Source organism: Nelumbo lutea, chromosome 5 (genome assembly GCF_056320005.1).
Source record: "Nelumbo lutea isolate HS-2025 chromosome 5, American lotus-T2T, whole genome shotgun sequence".
NCBI classification, from domain to species: Eukaryota; Viridiplantae; Streptophyta; class Magnoliopsida; order Proteales; family Nelumbonaceae; genus Nelumbo; species Nelumbo lutea.
The window spans coordinates 41,089,451-41,112,290 of NC_142688.1; the positions used below are offsets into that span (position 1 = coordinate 41,089,451).

At 32.7% G+C, this 22,840-nt stretch overlaps 1 protein-coding gene across 3 annotated transcripts; it reads right to left on the reverse strand.

Annotated features, from left to right (window-relative positions):
- Positions 1 to 13,837: 13,837 nt before the first annotated feature.
- LOC148851940 (uncharacterized) lies at positions 13,838 to 17,548 on the reverse strand. Of its 3 annotated transcripts, XR_016099652.1 has the most exons (6): positions 17,419 to 17,548; positions 17,194 to 17,257; positions 16,509 to 16,642; positions 16,250 to 16,350; positions 14,483 to 15,058; positions 13,838 to 13,887 (listed from the first exon to the last, which is right to left on the reverse strand). XR_016099652.1 is itself a non-coding variant. In XM_088946905.1 (5 exons), exons 3-5 carry the CDS (start codon positions 16,564 to 16,566, stop codon positions 14,550 to 14,552), a joined length of 663 nt encoding a protein of 220 aa, XP_088803031.1. In that variant the 5' UTR covers positions 16,567 to 16,642; positions 17,194 to 17,257; positions 17,419 to 17,548; the 3' UTR covers positions 14,111 to 14,549. The 3 variants fall into 3 exon arrangements, 2 of the variants coding, with proteins under 2 accessions (XP_088803031.1, XP_088803030.1); XM_088946905.1 differs by lacking the exon at positions 13,838 to 13,887 and having other exon boundaries at positions 14,111 to 15,058; positions 16,250 to 16,345; XM_088946904.1 differs by lacking the exon at positions 13,838 to 13,887 and having other exon boundaries at positions 14,111 to 15,058.
- Positions 17,549 to 22,840: the final 5,292 nt, after the last annotated feature.

The window sequence follows — 22,840 nt, forward strand, 5'->3', positions numbered from 1 at the left end:
AACACATAATTAATAAATAAAATTAAAAATATTCTTTAAAATATATATATTAAAGAATATTAGTTATAGATTGTTTTGATGAGTAGAATATTAGTTATAGATAAATTATAAAATCAACGGGAGTAAATATAAACCACCCAACAAGTGATATGTGATTCATTGATTTATTTGGTGAAGGCAGAACCAGGCAAGTTGATTGATAGGATATGTAGGACATGTTCTACCAAAAAAAGGAGTCACAAGTTGGTGAGATATGGCTTTCTTGAACGAGATTGATCAAAATGTACATTTCAAAAGAGAAAGTCCAGGGGCCCACGTTGCCCAAAGGCCCCACAAGGATCGATTAGAGCCGCTAATAAATCAAAGCTTTCATTCTTGGTTGGTTCCTAGTTGCACTCTTGATGAAATGCATGCAAAGACATAAGATTGATCAATTGGTGAAGAGATCTTTCAATTGATTTAGACTATTTCATTTGATTTAACACAGTGAGGAATTGTAAATATTGCGGATAAAGGAAAAGAATGAAAGAAAAAAGTGAAGAATATTTAATTGATTGATTGAAACTTAATTTTGTGATTATTTGTAATCATGAGTTTTGCACCAATAATTTAACAATGAATATGACATAAAGCGGAAGGATAAATTTTAATAATAATGATAATGATGATGATAATCTTTTGTAACCATGAATTTTCCTATTATACTTCTGCCTAAGAGATAGAACGTGGGCATCTAGAAGGAGACCAGCTTCCCTCAGGGCAAGCCCATACCCACACCGTTCCAATCCAATCGCCATTTGCAACTTTGCATGGGGAATATCTCTCCAATAAATAAAACATATAAATATGGAGATATTCTCAATGCAAGACTGTAAAGGCTGCTCTAATAGGTTTTATCCTGAACTCATCTAAAAGACTTACTTGGCCAGGCTAACATTTGACATGATAGAATCATTTTATTTTATCTATATCCCCTCTGTTGAAGAATAAAATGGGCAGAATTTTTATCACTGCCAGAACTAAGGTTATCCTCACTTTGTATTGACATATTTTTGGAGTGATATTAGTCAATCCTAATTTTAATTTTCAGTTTAAATTTTTCTAGAATCTATTCTATATATAGTTAATGTAGTTGTCCAGGTCATCAGCTTATTCTCTCTTCTCACATGGCTTTTCAATACCCTTAAGATTTATGTTTTTTTTAATTAAAAATATAAAAAAGTCAAAATATAAGAGTATACAACAATCACTCCCTATGGAACATGAACATCTATTAACAACATCCATGTATATCATGAGTTTCTTCTAGAAAAGGCATATTTTGAAGGAGTGGGAAGGGTATTGTCTTCAGATTTGTCCCATGAATAGATGGTGGCCAAACGAATATTTGGAGAGCAGCCTTGTAGTCTCCATCCATTGCCAATGTGGAAAATTTCGGTTTGCTTCAGGCTTTTCACTAATAAATGACTTGAATAGTAGACTACAAGTATTCAATTCGATAAAATATTGAAAATTTATTTTGAATTTGAATTTGATTAAATATTTAAGTATTCAATTCAAGCTAAATTCGATAGGTTATTTATTTTAGTAAATTAATATATGTGATATGTATTATTTATATAAAATATATAAATTATTAATATAATTTAAATGTTATATATATAACCCAAAACATTCAAATATTTTATATATTATATATTAATTATATAATTGGTTGAATTTGGGTTTAAATCTAATTAGGTTACGTTGAAATTCGATTTGATTTGAATTCAAAGTTGGATTTTCGAATGCCATCGACATCCTTGGCAACTACCCCTTGATAGGGTTTTTATTTGAAAACCCTTTTAAACTACATTTCTTAGGATTTTTTTTTTTTTTTTTGTGATTAGATGGCTTGATTTTATTTCTTTTAAAGATTAATTACTTGTATATACCCTGTATATTTAGGAAACTATTTAAATATATATTAAACTTTTAAAACCTACTTATATATAACAGATAAAATGTAAAAGACAAAAATAACCTTAACTGTTCATTATATTTTCAAAACATGCCATATTCTTTCTGTGAATCTCACATTTTTCCTTGCTGTGAATCTCACCTTAATTCCCTATTTTCCTTACTGTGAATCTCATGACCTTTCCTTAGGTCACCATAGTGAAACAGAGATAGGTTTTCAAATTTGGGTTTCTAAGCGAATTTAGGCTGAAAATGTCTGCTATTAAAATATCACAATATTTCTGATTTCCTTCATAGAAATCACAAAAGAAAAATCATCTTTATTTTTTCTAATCTCCCCAAGAAATTACTGTTCATGATTTTGAAAATTCGTCTTTAAATTTTCGAAACATATCATGTAAATTAAAAGCTATAAAATGGAGATAACAGGAAATTTTGGGTAAATTATTGACTACTGTTGACAGAAATTATTTCAATTATGGCTTTGTGGCGCCTGTGGTCTCTTCAAGTTATGATTATTGGGAGTTTGGTCTAGTTCTTCTCTATTGTTGTTGCTAGTGTCGTTGTGTTGGGAGACGTTTGATTCGGTCACTCGCGTTCATTTGGTTAAGAGAGGAAAGGAAGGAAGAACAGTGGTAAAAATGAAATTATAAAAGAATTTAATAACATAATTAACAGTTTTGATGTTTATTTTAACAGGTGACCTATTCGGAATTTAAACATTTAAGTAGTTTTCTAAATTTAATAATTTTCAAAACAAAATGGTAGAATAGGATTCATGTACCCAACCCATTAAGATAATGCTTAGGTTTAAGTAATATATTAGGTGGAAGCTTCTATCTATCATATGCATATGCATGGTTAAAATATAAATGGTGGCTAAGCCTTTATTCAAAAAGAAAGGTCATTAAAATAAAAATTAAACACGAACCCATAATTCTTCCATCTATCTTGAGATCTCTTCTCTTCATCATCTAAGCATATTGTCTTAATGGTTGGTCTTTTCATACAGCTATGGCCTTCATCATTTATCAGATACATCTTTACTTGATGGTTAGTCCACAGAGGCTAGAGTGTGTTCAGAATAAGTCTTATTTGGGAAACATTAGCATCATTTGGCGTGTCTTTTTGTGTAGTTTTTCGGCTGTTTATAAACCAGAAAGATTTAGCTGCCAAGAGATGTGCAAAGCCCATTTTGAATTAATTTTGGGAAGTTTCAAATAAAGTTTCTCACATCTTTTACATTTTAATCTCATGCGGAAATATCCGAAACGATGCATAGAAAGACGCATGTCTGTCAAATCATCTTTAAACTGCCTAGATCTCATATCAAAAGTTCAATGCATCTATTGATTGTCAGAACTACGAAAATATCTTCTAAAAAAAAAACTTATCAAAAGTTCAATGCATCTATTAATGTGGATTTCTTTCCACGGAAGATATTTCATGGTCATATTAATCGTCTCTCTTTGAAAAGTTGAAGAAATGATTATCATGTATAAATCATTCAACACTTTGATAGAAAACCCAAATAAAATGTTTCTCCTGCGTATCCTCATTAATTAGCAAGTAATATATGTCTCACCTACCCTAACTTGATTAATTATCACAAGTCTCCGGCTTCCCATCAATTAAGGCCCCTCTCCATGACCCCAACATACACGTTTGTTTGGTTTTGTGAAACAAACAAAAGATGACTCACATGCACGCATTAACTACATCAAAATGTCCCCTCCGTTCACCTCCTCTGGGCCCTTGCTTTCATTTTGTAAACCAAAAGAGAAATAAATACTAATTTAAGAGAGAGAGAGAGATTCTCACAAGGCAAAATATATCACTTACACTTTTGAAATATAAAATAAGGAGAAAACTTCAAATCCATACAATAAAAAAACATAAACTACTAAAAGAAACCCAACACGATTTATCTTTTCTGTTGTTTATTTATTATCACGCAGATTGTATGGGATTTAATTAGGAAATTCTTTTATTAGTAACGGTTATTATAACATTTGTTCCCAAGATTTCTATTTTATTTAACTTCTTAGATATTTTCAATTTTACTTTTTTTATGAATGGCACAAATTTGGTTAGTCATGTCGAATGTGGCTTGCCCATAGTCATACAAGACAGATATACAAATTTAGACTTATCATCCACGAGATTTCTGAGCCCAATCAGGTCTCATTTCTGGGGCTTTCAACCACGGAATTCGATTGATTTTGGCACTAATAATTCCCAAGGATGAGACCCACTGAATGAGTAGCTCTACTTGCATTCATGTGTTCCACATTTCAGCTATAATGGGAGAGAAGTCTTGCCTTATTATCCACTACTGAGATCAGACAAGCTTTACATGAAATCATGAACATACATTTCAAAGTTATGGCTGAGCCGTGCAATCAGATAGGCTGTTGGGCCAGATCAAGAACATTAAATTTCTATCATGGTCCCCCTCCTTTTATCATCTCCTCTCTGGAAGAACCTGATAGTGACTCCTTGGCCCTTGCCTGTAGCTATTTTGCCAGTGAATTCTTCACAACTTTTGCAGCCGGCGGCCGACACCGACAGGATGGAAACCCACAACTGGTTATGGGCTTATGGCCATTGAAGGTTTAAGTCAATAGCAGACGATTTGGACCAACTTAACCAAGAAAAAAAAAAAAAAAAAAACTTGTGTATTATTTATCTGAAACAGGTGGAGTCTAGTCCTCCCAAATAAAATTCAGGGTTTCTAAGTGGCTAAGTTAGACAAATTATAGCCCAGAGCCCACCAGAAATCCAGCCAAGTTGAATTCATTTGGCCGAGTTCAGAAATGACATCAGAGGATAGTTATAAGCTGTCGTCATTTGAAATGCTCAACATCATCAATTGATAATGTATTTATATTAACCAAGCTGGATGACTATCAAACAATCAATCACATCTCTTTCTTATGATCTCATATTTTCTGCAGCTTACGCAATCCCTGATATTGTCTTGAAACTGCACTGAAAGCTAAAGGCTTTGTCTTCATGTGGCGTGCTCAAATGGAGGCCTTCGATGTCAAGGTTCTGTTTGAAAACACTGTAGATGTTTATGGAATCCTCTCATGGAATTAAGGTTCTCTGAGGTTTCTCTTCCCAAGAAAGGTCCACCATTCTTGTACCCATGGGAACACATTTGACAAACAATTAATTAGGGGATTCAGACTGAAAGTAAAAGGAAATTATATATCAGGAAAAGAAAATATCTTGAATTTCATGCATGATAGGCAAAAGAAAAGAAATAAAAAAAAAAAAAAGGTGTTGAAGGGACCAGCCATTTATTTATTTAGCATTTCACTTTCAATCTCTTGCATTTTATTAAAACTACAAGAAAAATAAAGATTTCATTTAGAAAAAGATATTTGGAATGCAGAAACTTTTTTTATGGGCTATTCCTAATTTCTTGTGCTAACCAAAAGTCATTTTCATGACTTTACTAGGGGTGAACATTTCTAGTCTGGCCTGGCCTGGCCCAGCCCGCATCAGGTCCAGAAATTTGTGGGCTGGGCCTGTGCCCAATACCAGGGGTTTCCAGCCTAAGATGTGTACATGTAGAATCATTATAACTTTCTTTGGTTTGAATTTTGAAACTTTGATTGGGAAGGGTCCAAGAACCCAACCCAACCACGACCTTCATGATCATGTTGGACTAGGGATGAGTAGATCAGTCTTAAGATCAGGTTAGGTTTTAATATATCAGGCTGGTTAGGGTTGACCTCAATCTGAATCAACTACGACTGCAAATTGAGTTGAGGCTGGGGCCCAGGCCCATTGAATATTTTTTCGAAAGGACCATTTGAAAACTCAACATATTCCCAACCCAACCTGACCCAAGTTGCAACAGCCACAGCAGACAAGACACATGGATACGTGCTCACCCATGAAATCGTGTACGGGTATCATAATGCATTCTCATGCATTGCAAAAGCATTTAAATAAGTATTTATGACTATTTTGTCAGTCATATTTTTTAAATTTTACAAAAACAATTTTATAAAAATAATTTTGTGAAAGTATTTTTATAAAAACATTTTTATGGAAGTACTTTTACGAAAGCATTTTTATAGAAGTGTTTTTACGAAAATACTTTTTATGGAAGTGTTTTTACGAAAACAGTTTTGCGAAAATGCATTTATAAAATTCAACTAGGGATAGTTTTATAAGTGGTATTTTAAAATTCAACTAGGGATAATTTTGAAAGAAAAAAAAAAATTTGAACAAGTGCTTATTGTATCAGCACTTAAAAATTTGAAAATTTGGGTTTAAAAAATAAGCCCTTATTTTTTAAATAAAAATTTATTTTGGGCTTATTTCCCAAACACCAATAAATATTTATTGGTGTTGTTGTGGCCCAAATAAGCACTTATTTTTAAGCACTCTCAAACTTGACCAATAAAATTTTCAAAATTCGAAAATAACTAAATTTAAGGTCTTAAGAGACACCAACTCCTCTCCCCTTTTCCAACGTTTCTGTCTTTCAAAGTTGAATTTTTGGTGGCATCAGAATCAATTATACATAGGGTATGTTTCGTACCATTGCTGTTTCCAACTGAAACCCTGCCAAATCAACCCCACCTAGGCGTTTTGAATTGCAATGGAAACTTTTTATTTAGTTGAGATTGCTTTAACTCAAAATAATAATAATAATAAAAAAAAAAAGGTTTTGTCTGAAAATTGAAACGAGGGGGCATTGGAGGAAACATCAAATTAAGGTTTCCCCCAATAGTCTTTGCATCTCAAAATGTTTTAGTTTTAGCTGATATCGCACTTACCTGTCATTGGATGTGGCATGGTGATGAATTGATATGGTGCATCACGTATCATACAACACTTCAACGTGATTGGTGTTTACATGGGAGAAAAATAAAATTTGATAAAATCTTGGATTTGGAAAATTCTTGCCAATTAGATTGGCATATTGAAAGTGTGATTGATGTATCGACCTGTATCAGTGTTTTTTTTTTTCAAAATCGATTCAGAGGATTTGGTTTAAGTCCCAGCTACCTTCTGAACCATGGTCTGACCCGATATAACCTTTATAGGGGCGTATCGGGAAACTCCCGGCATGATACATATTGACTAATACGTATCGATATTTTGAACCTTACTTTAAACACTTCAATATTAAATAGGACATGCCAAATACATATCTATTATAAATGCCTAATCAGCATTGTTGAGATTAAACATTAAGTGTTATCCAAACAGGTTTCTCCTTTAACCATTAAAACTTACACCATCCACACTACTCAAAACGTTTCAGCCTGAAATGGCAATGATACTAAACACAACCATAAACTAGCAATCTTATGAAACCCACAATATCTATTTTGCATATTTTGGATGGGATATGCGGCAAAATAAATTGAAACGTATAATATAGAATTATAGAGCTGTAAAGTGGGCCTAGCATCATATGGGCTAGTCATTGTAGCAACTGGGCGTGCGGCCCAGCCCATATCCCTGGGCCATGCCAGGCTTGGATTTTGAGGCCCATGGACCGGGACGACATGGCATGATAGAGTAGGTCTTGCTGACACGACCCATGGCCTAGTACAGAACGAGACCGGATCTGTTCCTTACATGCACATCCTACCATGCATTGGGAACATCTCCCGTACTTATAAGTTATTATTCACAGAAATGTTTCCAATGCACGGTGGATTTGTCTGTGAGACGCCCATGTGTGAGAAGCAGATCCTATTCCGCCCAGAACAACCCACATTAACAGCGCGACACATGGCAGCCTATACGACTTCTTCAGACATGTGGCTATTTTTACATGAGACATCATTACAATTCAAACAAAAAATGACTGTAACTACAATTGATTAAGCAAAAAACAAGGAAATTTACATGGGTGGTTGAAATTGTTGTACAAAATGGAAAAAGAACAAAATGGAAGCCAAATATGATCATCTCTGGGTTTGTCACTTGGACAGCCAAACATCCTGCCACACAGTTGATTCACAGTTGGAAGGCCTCAATCGGTGCCATCCCATGGTCATCAAGGATTTATTTTCTTGGGTTTCAAAACTTGTTGTTTCTTCTATGCTGCTATCCTTATGCCTTATTCCTGCAGCTCATGGTGCAGTCCTTTATGCAATGCTTTTCTGTATCAATTTTGATGCAGCCATTAAAGCAATTCTGGAAACAATTGTAGGCACTGATTGGAGTTGCACAAAGAAGTAGCAGCATCAACAGATAGATGAAGAGCAGTGCAAGAACAAGTCTTCTGTTGGCCATCTCTTTCTAGCTCTCTAACTTGTAAGAAATGAAAGTGATAAATTGATAATCTTCTGTGTAAGATTACCCAGAATGACACTTATAAAGGGCATTACTTGAACTAACAAGGTATGGCCGTCCTTATTTGTCGACTATGTGTTAGAACTGAATGGCTTAGTTTTTGCCATCTATTTTTGGCTCTGAAACCTCTCCTACCTAGTGGGCAGAGAAATGTGGGTGACAGAAAATCTGGAAAATAACAAATTAGTCAAATTAAAAGGAAAATAAAAAAAATAAAAAAAAAAACAGATAAATTTCACAAAAAGTGTGGTAAAGAATGGGCCTCTTCTCTACAGGGTTTTCCATTTTTTTCCATTAAGACCCGAAGATCGGTTTGTGTAACAAATTTTATTATTCATTTTTAATAGACTAGTAAAATTGCACATGTGCTATACGTGATAATTTCAAATAATAATAATAGTTATAATAACAATAATATTATCTAGATGCCTCTAAATGTATTTTTATAAAATTTCTAAATTTTCACCCATTTGACCTAACACAAAAAATGGTTTTATTTTTCTGTCAATTTTAAAAAATTTACTCATTTCCGTCACCAATATTTATCACACTCATTTTTGTATATTATGATAAATGTATAATATTAGGCATGCTTCATGGTTTTTCTTTAATTTTTTTTATGTTTTCTCTATAACTTGTTGTATTTTTATCTATTTAAGTTTTATTATTTAACTATGACATCATAGGTTAACCTAGATTGTTGAGTTGTTGACCCATCACCGGAATGTAACGATTTTGTTTCCTAGTGATTTTTTAAATTTGTGTTGTATTTTCCTCATTGTTAAAAGTAATCCTTGCTTATCAGTTATCACACTAAATTTGTTTAATATGATGAATATATAAAATGTGAAATGTGCACAAATTTTTCTACAAAATTTCTATATTTTTTGTATTTCTATCTTTTTTTATTTTATTATTTAATTATGACATCATGACTTGAACCATTTAACTTAGATGGTTGAATCAATAACCTACTAGCCAAAAAAACTAATTTTATTTTTTATTCCTTTTAAATTTTGTATTTTATTTTTATCATTAATAAAAATAATTATTGCTTATGATACCAATTTTTTGTTTTGATATGATATATATGATAATAGAGATGTCCCCATTTTTACTATATTTTTTTATTTTTTATTATATCTCTTTTAAAAATATTATTTAATTATGACATCATGAATTAACTCCTTCAGCTTGTTGTACCATTGGCAAGCCACGTACACAGAAAATTGGTTCCCTTTCCTTGTTAGTTTTAAATGTTGTATTCTATTTATCCCATTAATAAATATGTTTCTTACTTATCATACTAAGTTTTGTTTAATATATTGAATATATAATATTAGAGATGTGCCCAAATTTTTATGTATTTTCTTATATTTTTTTTGTATTTCTATTTTAATTTTATCTAATTATGACATCATCAACTAAGCCATTGGACTCAGATGGTTGAATTGTTAGCCTACTATCTAGAGGGAAAAACAATTTCATTTGTGAAATGGTTTTAAATACATAGGTTTATATTGGTAAAATTATTTGTTGTAGATTTAATTAAATATTTTTTATTAGAAATAGGTGGAATTCAATAGTAAGAAACAAAAAAAAAAGGAAAAAAAGAAATAGAGTGAACTAAAAGTGGCACTCTAAATCACATTTCCTACTACAGAGGGGCCAAATTCCAAAATAAGGGTATTTTGGTAAAGAAAAACCCAAGAAAACTCAAAGTCCACTCCTACTTTTGTTGTAGTATAGATATAGATAGGTAGATATTGCATATAAAAATCTGTACATTTTTCATATTTTTGTGTTCCTATCTCTTAAATATTTATAATTTAATTAAAACATCATGTGTTAATCCATTTGACCTGTAAGGTTTGACCATTGACCCACCACCTAGATTGGAAAATGTTTCATTTTCATATTGATTTTAATTTTTGGATTTCATTACACCAATAATAGTTTTTCTTTCTTATCATACTTATCTTTGTTTAATATGATTAGTGTATAATATTCGAGTTGTGTCTAATTTTTTCATTATTTTATGTTTTTTATAGTTCATGTATTTTTCTATTCTTTTAATTTACTGTTTAACTATGACATCATGGTTGATCCATTGACCCACCACTTAAACAAAGAAAATTGTTTTTTTTCTTGGTTTATTTTAATTTTTCAGTATTTAATTATGACTTCATGGATTCACCAATTTAATGCAAATGGTTTAATTGCTCACTTACCACCTTGAAAAACCATTTTTATTTTTGGGTCAATTTTAAAAGTATAAGTATTATACTATAAGAATTAGTGTTCATGAACATGATTAATAGAACTTAATGATGGGAAACAAAAATACCTTAATTGTATGATTCAATGAGAGAGAAAAGGAGATAATGCCTTAAATATAGGACTTCTTTATAGGCAAAGAAATTGTATTATAAAAAGGAGAAAGATATAAAGTTCAATACATTTGGTAACTAAGTTGGATGATGATCAAATGCCAAAAAAAAAAAAAAAGAATCAGAAGGATAAGTTTTTGCACTTTGAGCCAGCTTATGAGCTAAAACATTAAAAGGTCTGTTAACAGAACAAAAGTTTAAAAAAGATAACTGGTATATAAGGGTTTGGTATTGAGATAACAAAAAATGACAAGGCAAGGAAAGCTAGAAAGATTATTCAGAGTTCACATCTCCGCCCCACAGCACATCCCCACCGTGTATTGAGAACGTCTCCCAATAATAGTAACAGAACCAATGATGTCATCATCAGGAGATGTTCCTAATACACAGCGGGGATGTGCTATGGGACATTGTGAGGCGGAGATGTAATCTCGATTATTCAAGGCATTTATCAACATCAATGAGTTCGAATAGATCAAAACTACGTCGTGGTTATGGCAAAGGATAAACTGGAGTCCTTAAAAGAGAGCCATGAGTTCAGCTTCTTTTGCAATCCCATTGCTTTGAAAATGACCACCAAAAGCACATAGACAAGAGAGTGATAGAAAAACAAATATCACCAAAAGAACTAAGGTTCGGAGATAAGGTTCCACCATCTGTGAATAAAATGAAGAGAGTATTAGGAGGAACAAAAATATGTAATAAATTATCTATGGTGGAATCAAACCCGTAGCTTTCACAATCGAGGAATGGGAGCTGAGTGAACAAAGAATTAATTTTACAAATATGGGATTGAAAAGTATTAACCAAATTACAATTTCTGTCCTTACAATAAAGAGAGAAGAAACACAAAAAATAGGTATTTTAGTCAAGAAAAAAGTCTAAAAGCCTTGTGGAGTTACTCACACTTTTATTCAAGGTTTTAAAAATCGACCTAGAAAAGAAACTGTTTTGGCCTCCAATTTCTATGTCAGTTGTTCAACTGCCCAATTTGAGTATGTCAAAATGGTTAGATTTAAAATATAGTGCATTTTGCATCCTAACCAATAGATTAGAATATAGGTTAAGAAGAACATATAGTAAAGCTTTGAGAAGGGTACATGGCTAGTTAAAGCTAAGAACAAAAAAGGAAGCACTGATGGCAGTTGTTGCCATGTTCTTCCTCTCTTGTTTCAGCACTTGTTTACCTTGAAGAAGAAGAAGAAGAAGAAGAAGAAGAAGAAGAAGAAGAAGAAGAGCACTGCTTGCTCTATTCTTAAATCTCTCTCGTCTCTCTAAATCTTAGATCCCAAATCATACTAGCATCATTTGCATATCTCTGGCTGATCTCTCTCACCTCTCTCATCTGATCTCTTGAATTGATCTTTGGATCTCTTCATTTATAGATTCACAGTTTCTTCCCTATTATTAGAAAAAATAAATAAAACTCAAAATCAAATTGGCAAAAACTAAAAACCCTAATTAATTAGTTTTAGCCATTGGGAATAATCGAACAAGATTATGGGATATGTAATTTTTTTATTTCTTAATTTCTAATTTAAAATTTTGAATTGTCTTGAAGGCAACTTGAGAACTATTAACTGAAAACGGTTTAACAGTTAAACCATCCTAATTGATGATTCTTTGACCATTTCAATAGTATTTTACAAAATAGCAGTTCAAGGCCAAAATAGAACTGATGACCAGACCAGTTCCCAAGCCGAACAATTCAACCGTCTTACGTCAATGGCAATTTTAAAACCATACTTCTTATATTAATATAGATATAAATATAGATTTTTTACCAAAGATTTTTCATGATTATAATATTTTATTTGAAAAGTTGAGGAAATGGTTAGCATGAATAACTCATGCAACACTTGTGGTAGAACTCAAATAAAATGTTTCTCCAATCCTCATAATTTCTCTAACCAGTGATGTCTCACCTACCTTAATTGGCCCATGTCTCTGTTTGAAGCCCCTTCAATCCATCAATTAAGGTCCCTCCATTAACTCAACATAAACGTTTGTTTTGTAAAACAAACTAAAAGATGACTCACATGCACACATTAAATACACCAAAATGTCCCCTCCCTTTCAGCTCTTCTGGGCCCATGCTACCCTCCACAAGATACCGCCCATGCTTTCCTTTTGTAAATCAAAAGGAGAAATAAGAGAAATTAGAATGGACAAATAAATCTCTCTCTCCCTCAAAAGGTCACAGGCACACACAGATGCAAGTTACAGAAATGATAGGCTTTTTTAATTATGGTTTGTAACTTGAAATATAAAATAAGAAAAAAACTTCAAACCCATTAAAAAATATAAGTAGTAACCAATTCATTAAAGTTTTTATTGGTCAAAGCCTTTCTCGATTACAATTGCTCAAAGGTAAAATTGCAACTTTAAACTCTATTTTTATTCATAAAATATGTATTATATTCTCGGTAGAAACCAGCCCCAATAATAACTGCATGAGTATTTTGGATATTTTTGTGCCTCTTGTTAGAGGATTTTAACAAAGGGGATCTACTTGCAACTGTGTCAAAAAGTTTAACAGAAGTAATTGCAATTGTCAAACTTTCAGGAAGGTTTCAGCAATGGTCAGAAACTCCAGGGGAAGTTTCAGCAATTTGCCCAAAAAAGTCAGCTCTTGTTTATGAGCCTTTTCAATCAGTGAATTGGATTGATTTTGGTACCAATAGTTTCCAAGAACAAAACCCGCTAAATGAATTGTTCTGCTTGCGTTCAGGTGTTGGACATTTTAATTATAATGGGAAGTCTTGCCTTATTATCCAGTACTGAGATCAACAAGCTTTACATGGACATGAATTTCAAATTATGACTGAGCCGTGCAATCAGATAGGTTGTTGGGCCGGGCCAAGAACATTAAATTTCTATAATGGCCCCCCTCTTATCATCTTCATTATCTCCTCTCTGGGAAAACGGTAGTGACTTCTTGGCCCTTGCCTTCTGCTCTTTTACAGGTGATTTCTGCACTTTCGCCACCAAACTACAGGACGGCAACCCAACACCGGTTTGTCAACCATTGGCATGGTCATTGAAGGTGCAAATCAATAGCAGTGAATTAGAACCAATTTAGCCAAAAAATTAAAAAAAAAAAAAAAAAAAAAAAAAAAAAACTTCTGTATTTTTGCTAAAACATGTGGAATCTAGGAAGGAGCTCTGGGGTATCTCTTCTCAAGGAAGGTCCACCATTCATGTGCTCATGGAAACACATTTGACAAACAATTAATTAGAGGATTCAGACTGAAAGTGAATGAAAATTATAAATCAAGAAAAGAAAATATCTTGAATTACATGCATGATAGGCAAAAGAAAAGAAATTAAAAAATTAGGTGTTAGAGGGACCAGCCATTTATTTAGCAGTTCACTTTCAATCTCTTACATTTTATTAAAACTACAAGAAAAACATAGATTTCATTTAGAAAAAGATATTTGGAATGCAGGAATTTCTTTTATGGGCTATTCCCAATTTCTTGTGCTAATCAAAAGTCACTTTCAAGATATCTTCAACAAAATTTAAGAAATTTATTTCACTCCCTCTTGTTGGGCATCTAAATGAAGCTTAAGGGTTACAACTAGAGGTGATCATTTCTAGCCTAGCCCGGCCCAGGCCCGCAACAGGCCTAGAAATTTGTGGGCCGGGCCTGTGCCTAACACTTCAGCCCTGACCTTGCCAAGGCCAGGAGTTTCCACTTTCCAACGTAGATATTTACATGTAGAAACCTTATAGCCTTCTTTGGTTTGTGTAGTATGCTGGACCTTTAAAGTTTTAACAGTTAACTAGTGAGACTTACAATGACTGATTCTCTGTTTGTAGGGTGCAAAATGAGCTTGGACACTAGATTTCTCTTCATCAGTCCCTCATCGCCATCTCCTCCTCCGGTAGTCTCGGTGCCGAAGATTGGTGCCTTTCTGAACGAACTTTGATGTTCGAGTGACCTTAATGTTTTGAACTGTGCTAACATGTCTGTCATGCTTAACTGTGTTTCTAGAACTCATGTAATCTGAACCTCTGCTGATCCCAACACTTATCCGGTGGCTCCTTGGCCGCAGTGACCTTTGCAACTGCAGTCTTCTGTGTTCCCTGGACCGATGAGATAGTGTCCTCCTAACTTCAATGCCCCTTGGTACATGATAGGATATGCTTTCATCTTCAAGTTCATAACCACTTGAATTATACTCCTCTTCAATGTCCCTAATATGCTCTTCATTCATCCGTTTAATCCTTCTAAGCTTAACCCACAAGAATGTGCATCCATACTCCCATGCTGAGAAGCAGGTGACACAGAATGCCCAAGTCATTTTGCAAAGGCTCCTTCCAACACAGCTACAGATACCCATTTTGTATAGCAGATAGAGGAACAAAAGAACTGCACGTGGAGGGGGGGAGTCATCTGTTAATGTTTTGAAATTTGGAGAAATCTAAGGACCCCATTTAGTAGATTATACATCTTTATACCAGCATTAGTGCACCAATACCATAAAGAAAAGGGATGGGAGTAGGGTTGCAACATGGTTGGGCCAACCCAAAGCCAACCCGTAACTGAGCCCAAAATAATAGGGTTGGTTTGGGTTGATGCCTTAGGCAACCCAAACCAACCAAGTGTACTACGCTTGTAATCATATTCTTGTTCATTATGTCAGTATAACTAGTGTAAGAGCATGTGTTATGCACGTCTGCAAGTATGCATTAACCATATATGATATATTGTATTTGGATTTAACTTTTATAACGTATACAGAACTCAAAGGCAAGTATCCACTTTATATAGTAATAGATACATGTATACCAAAAAGAAAAAATCGATACAAGTTTTTGTTTATTGTAAAATATTACCATAGTATGATGTCTATGTATCATTTTCATACAAAATGGTGTTTGAAAGAGTATGATGGTGTGTACTCTTGACAATGTTTGTAAATTTGGTTGGGAAGGGTCCAATAAGAACCCAACCTGGCCAACGTGACCTCATGGTCAGGTGAGTTCACATCCTCTGTACCAGAACATTAGCAATCTGCCACACCATTTAAAAAATCAATTTAATTTTGAAATAGGAAGAGCAGGCTGGTATGACAGATTGCTATTGGTCTGGTACAGAAAATTATCTGTACTAAGGGCACAGAGGATGTGATTTCTGATCAGGTTGGGCTAGGAATGAGTACAGCAATCTGAAGATCAGGTTAGGATTTAGGTTTTTTTACCTTTTTTTTTAAGTCAGAATTGAGGTTTTAATATGTTGGGCTAGTTAGGATTGACCTTGATCTGAACCAATTAGGACTGCATATCAGGTTGCCAATTTTAAAGAATTTCAACTACATCGGGCTTGAGTTAGGGTTCAGGCCTATTGAATTTTTCTGCTTTAAAAAGGACCATTGAAAATTTAACAAATTTCCAACCCAACCTGACCCAAGTTGCAACCCGGCCTGAGTTGCACACCAGAATTTACACTTAACCCCATTTGCACTCTCATGCACACTGCAAACAGACAGTGCCTTTGGAACTACTTAATGGGGACCCTGGATTTGTTATTGGATAATATAGCCAACCATCTAGAACTCACCAATGTAAAACAGAGCCAACACCATAAGCATCTTGAGTAGGTTGGCAATGCAGAAGTTCTCGATGTAACAGATGAGATCCCATGTTGATCCACAAACTGTGCTGAATGACAATCAAAGGCAAAGAACTATCTTAGTCAACTCAGCAAAGATTGAAAAAAAACAAAATGAAAATATTCCATATCTAAATAAATTATAATACAGAAAGTATGGGTGGCAGTTCTAGTCCTAATGGGATGAAGAATTGCAGTGATTTCGCACCTGCAAGACTTTCCAGTGAGGAAGTCGACCGGAGCTCGAAACATATCATTGACAGCATTGCTGAATGCTGAAAGAAATGACCTGATTATATTGCCCATCTTGTCTCTAACTTGGACGGTTCACAGAACGGCTGGCTGCTCCAAGAAGTGTTCTCAAAAAGAACATGGTAAGTCAGTATTTAGTGCCAACATTGAAGTTACAGTGGTTCTGTGATAATTAATTTGACTAAGTTTTTTCTGTTTTTCTGTCTGGCTTATGGAGTCTGAAATTTATCCAACCAGCAGACAAACCCAGAAATGTTTATTGTCCCTAAAACTGATTGAAAGATTAGAACAGCTTGAATGCAAGCCGGTCTAACAAACAACAACTAGAAGCAAACTTGTATGCATTATCAAGTCAGAAGATGAAACAGTGCAGAAGATTCAGACAGTAAAAATAGCAAAGACAGAATCAAAAGTCAAAACACGCCACACCAATTTTATGAATCATGGGTTTAGTGGCGAAATTCATGGTCAGAGGCATTGCTTGAGCGTGAACGCGAGTAAGATGGAAACGTTAAAAGGGAAGAGAATGAGAAAAAAAAAGTTAGGAATCTATACCCATATACTAAAACAAAGCATGCTACGTTGGTGGAGAAAAGAAAATTTATGAGGAAAACTACCCATAACAATCGGTATGTTATTACCTTTGGAAAAATGGGTTTGGCCCGTGAAGTCACAGAGGTAAACGGTGAATGAGGTCGACCCAACCTGAAAAATTGGAAGAAAATGTTAGAGAAAAGGAGGAAGGGGAACAAGTTTGGAAGCCGAACTCTGTTCATGGAACAAAATGGCCGAAGTGCTTCGAGTTTTGGCCATGAAAAATTCAAAGTAGGAGAAAAAAGGGAAAGAGAAAAAATATATGTTATCACCTGCGGGAACGATCGTCGCCGGTGAAAACTTCAGAGATTTCCTCCTTCCAGTCGCCACTCGCCAGTTATTTTGCCCCTACGCCCCCAACGTCTCTCCTTTCCAGCGCGTGAGTGATATTTTATCTTTCAAATCGAATTTACCCGCCCCCCACGTGTAACGTAGATGATATGTACACGTGTTCGTAATTTTTTAAAATCCCATCGCGTGTAACGTAGATGATATGTACACGTGTTCCCTACCTTTTCCTTCACACCAAACATAGCAAGAGTTCCAAGTGGCGAGAAGGGTGTCAATGGATCGGTCTGTCGACTCTGTCCAACGGATCCGGACTGAGCGACTATAAGCTTATAATGGTTCTGGATCCGATGATTATTTGGACTTGGGAATGACAACGGATAGGGTAGGGTACTTTTGAAAATTACCCTATCCATTTTCAAAACCGCCTATATACCCCCAAATTCATGTTTGTCATAAATTCGACTAACTTTTTTTTCTCAATTTCCCAAATCCATCCTATCGAAAACCTGTTCCGACCCATTCCATCCGTAAAACCCCCTTGATCCCAATGTTTTCTACTAAAAAGAATTTATTAACATTTGTAGAGTGACTTGAATCCTGATCAATTAATGATAGTACTAAATCTCTTAATACAATTTTAATCAACTAAGCCATGTCACATTTTTGTGTTATTTAATGAAATAAAATAAATTTTACTTTGTGTTTATTCAAACAATCAATACATATATGATTAACAATTTCAACCAAAAATTAAAAAAATAATAATATTTAAAATTAGTATTTTATAATTAAATAAAATAAATAATCTATCAAATCCAATTTTACATCAAATGATGATTTTAATCCCAAGAAATTTATACAAATAAAATAGTAATAATAGAATAATTATCTTAGTACTTAAAATTTATAAATTTGTACATGATATATATCATAGAAGTCTTGCATTTTTGTTCTAAGCTCTTCCAATATGTGTTTAATTTCTCAAAGGATAAGAGAGAAGACATTCTTGTATGGCATGGGACCCATATGCCAATAGGCTTCTGTTAAGTCCCCAATGACTCTAGAAAAGCCCCAATCAAATTGCTCTTGATTGGATTTAAATAGAACACTAATTCAGCCCAGTTTGACAAGTCAAAACTAATCAAGTTTCTAGTCTAAGGTGGCGTTTGATAAATTTGAAATCTAAAGTCTAAAAAGTTAAAAAGATATTAAAAGTGTTTAAAATCTAAAAAGAGGCATAGATGCTTTTCTATTTTTTAGAGGCTTTGAATACTCAAGCTTGTTTGTGTTGGACCAAACTTTTAACATATGAAATTCTCTAATTTTACTATTTTTCCCCTAAAAATACTATTTGATAATTTTGAGCTCAATTTGTACTATTTCATATAAAATAATTTATCAAATTCAAAATAATATTTGATAATGAGTAATAAATAAAATTTCAATAATTAATAAAATTAATAACTAATAATTAATGATTACTAAAAATAACTAATATTTAAGAAAATTTACTAATACTTAATAAGAAACACAAAAAAAAAATTAATAAAAATGAAATAATTAACACTAATAAGGATAAAAATAATTAGTAAAAATTAATGAAATTATCATTAATAACTAATAGTTAAAATTTTAAAATTAAACAACTAATAATTACTAATTAATAACTAATAATGTTAATCATTAAGAATTAACATTTAATAACTAATACATAATATTAAAATAATTAAAACCAAATAAAGATGAAAATAATTAATAAAATCAGTAATTAATTAATAAATAATAATAATAGCAAATAATTAAATACTAAATGTGCAACTAATGTCTAATAAAAAATACTAAATTAATCAACAATAATAAAAATTAAAATAATTTATAATTAATACAAAAAACTCATATAAACTAAAAATGTTTTATTGAATTCAAAATAATATTGATTAAAAAATAAAAAATAATTTATTCAATTCAAAATATAATTTATTCAAAAAAAAACTTAAATTTTGGTCACAAATGCAAAACAATGTCTTAAAAAGTGAATGGATTGTGGGAGGAAGAATATGTAAGATAAAACTTAACGGTAAAATCCAAAGGAAATTGTAACACATGTATTCTCCATTAGAGTTTAGTTTAGTTTACAAAGATATATGTATAAAACCGTGAGCTCAATTGGGACCCCAACAACTCAAATACATAACTATTCTAAGGGATTCTTCGAAATGCTTCATCATCTGTTGATCTGTCATCAACTTCATACTCACTGGGGCCTTGGAAGAAGAGATCTTCTTGGCCTGAGAGAAGGATCCCATATTGTTCTTGGTGTGGTGATGCAGACATCTAAGAGCGTAGTTCCATCTACAAAAAACCTTGCTCCAAGCTCTGCTTGTCGAACTCATCCTCTGTTTTGGATTATGAAACTTTTTTGTTTGGAAATTGGGCGACGAAGGTTCCACATAATTGATTATGAAACTTTTTGGATTATGAACTCATTCAAATAATTGATTAAAATAAATTATTCAATTCAAAATATTATTTATTTAGAAAATTATATTATTCCTTAACTCGTCATCTCGCCCTCGCCTGAAACATTCCACATCTTTGATGCATCAATCATCGGAAAGCATAGACCATGCTCATCAATGGTTTCGGCAGTGCACCCCTAGGACGATAATCACAATGTGACGCGGTGACCGGATTAACAACGCGAAGCCCTTGTGGGTCACCATAGCAATGTGCCCCTGGGACTCACCACTCATGGAAGCCAACAAAGTTCAAGCCTTCTGCATTGGGAGAAAGTTTCGTGACAAGCTCGATTTCCTTATTCATAGTGTTCATTTCCCCTTTCCTCCATTGCATCCAACTCGCTTCGCAAGTTGTGCAGTGCTACCCCTAAAAGTTTAAGAATATAGCAAGAAGCAATGTTAGATGCAGTTCGTTCGATGCGAAGGTTTGCGGCCATGAAATCTGGAGCAATCTTTAGACGCGTATGTTTGTGAGAGAAATCAAATGTAGGTAACAATCTTCCTTCTCATTTGTTCAAGAGAGAAAATGCAAATGAATTAGGTTTCTTAGGTTTTGGGGTTAAACAGGGGTAATTCGTGCCATTTCTAAATTTTTAGAAGGGCATTTTCGACTTTGTGTTGGATCTGAAACACGTCTAAGCACGTTAAGTGCCAGGCTACAAACTTAAAATTTTAGATCTAAAAACAGATTTCATATCAGTTTTCAGACGCAACACCAAACAAATCTAGTGTCTGAAAAGTAAGTTTTTTATACACCAAACCTCTGAAAAGTTTTATCAAACGCCACCTAAATAGAAGTCTTGCAATTTTGTTCCAAGCTCTTCCAATATGTGTTTAGTTTCTCAAAGGATAAGAGAGAAGACATTGTTGTATGACATGGGACCCATATGCCAATAGGATTGAACTATTATTGGGCCCTCTCACTCACTTGAAGTGAGTTGGGCCTACTAGACCGAATTCACTCTACTTAAAGAGTGAATCACCTATAACATTATGGATTTGAACATTTCAGCACATTAGCATCTAATACTTAATTATTAGTATGAAATACTAATTACTTGGGCCTAAACCACCCTATGAGCCCAAGTCTAATGGTCCTAACCTAATTATATGTCCATTAGGGTTTTGGGCCTAATAAGGCACTTCATGATTTCTGAGTCATTAATACCTAACACCAAGATTTAGGGAAGAATTCATTCCCTTAACACATAGCCCAATTTTATACCCTTTCATCAATGGATCCCGAGAAGGAATTATTTTGAAAATATTTTCATAATAAATTATATATATATATATATATATATATATGATTTTGCAAAAATTGATTTTAACAACCTCTAAAATCCACTATCCATAGTTTTGACTACCCATTGAAGAGGGCATGTTCACAAATATCCTCTTTGCCTAACAAAGTGGTTGATCCTATCACAACGATCACTTGCCCAAACACCCCACTTAATTGCTCCAACATACTCAAACGTTGATCGCAAAAGGATTTCACTAATTGATATATCAAAAATAGTTTAGTTGGATATCTAAGTATCACTATCAAGGGTTTACAAGCAATGGTTCAGCTATTCCACCTATCCAAAAGTCCTGAAACAATCTAAAACTTTGTCCAATTAGTGTTTCAAGTAAACACCCATATCTACACTTTAGGTCACAACCCTAGAAGATGAGACAACCTACTCCATCACTTTTGTAGTGTGTAAATATCAACCTTGTCAGGGTTAGACTACCCAAGTTTATCCATTAGTTCTGAACATTTAAACTACTAGTAATTAAACACGTGCATTGCACGTGAGATTTTTTTCTTCATATTAATTACTTAAATTTTAGATATTTCATAGTTAAGATAGAAATTAAAAATTAATAAAAGTAACAATATAATTAAAACTAAGCGTAAGTGCTTATTGTAAATGTCTAAATGCACGTGGAATTTTATTATTATTATTATTATTATTATTATTATTATTATTATTATTATTATTATTAAATGCACGTGGATTATTATTATTATTATTATTATTATTATTATTATTATTATTATTATTATTATTATTATTATTATTATTATTATTTCATTTATATCATAATAAAAATGATTTTTATTTTAACAATTATGTTTATTTAATATGATGAATATAGAATATTAGAAATGTTTCCAAATGTTTTCAACAATATTCTGCACTTTTTTATTTTTTGTGTTTTATGTTTTTTTAAATATTTATTATTCAATTATGACATCATGAGTTTCTTTGAAAGGTTGGATCATTGACCCACCATCTAAATAAGAAAATAATTTTGCTTTTGGATTAGTTTTAAGTTATACATTTCATCTATAATATATAAATAATTTCTACTTATCATACTTCATTTTTGTTTGACATAATTAATATATAACTTTTTATATATTCTTTTGATTGCTTGTACTTTTTATTTTTTAATGATTTACTACTTAGCTATCATATTATCAATTAATCCATTTGACCCAAACCACTAACCCACCACCCAATAAGAAAATTAGTTTGATTTCTATGTTGACATTAAATTTTGTATTGCATTTCTGTCATTAATAAACTTATTTATTATGTACAATACTTATTTTTTTTAAATATAATGAATGTATAATATTAGATATATACCCAATATTTTATTTTTTTATAAATGTATAACATTAGATATGTGCCCAAATATTTCTCTATTTTTTATTTTTGTGATTCTTTGTATTTTTATTTTTAAAAATTTTATTATTTGACTACGGCATCGTTTCATTTCTAGGTTGATTTTAAATTTGGCATTCCATTTCAACATTGATAAGAATAATTCTTACATTTCATACTTTTTTTGTTTAGTATAATGATATACAATATTAAAGATACGT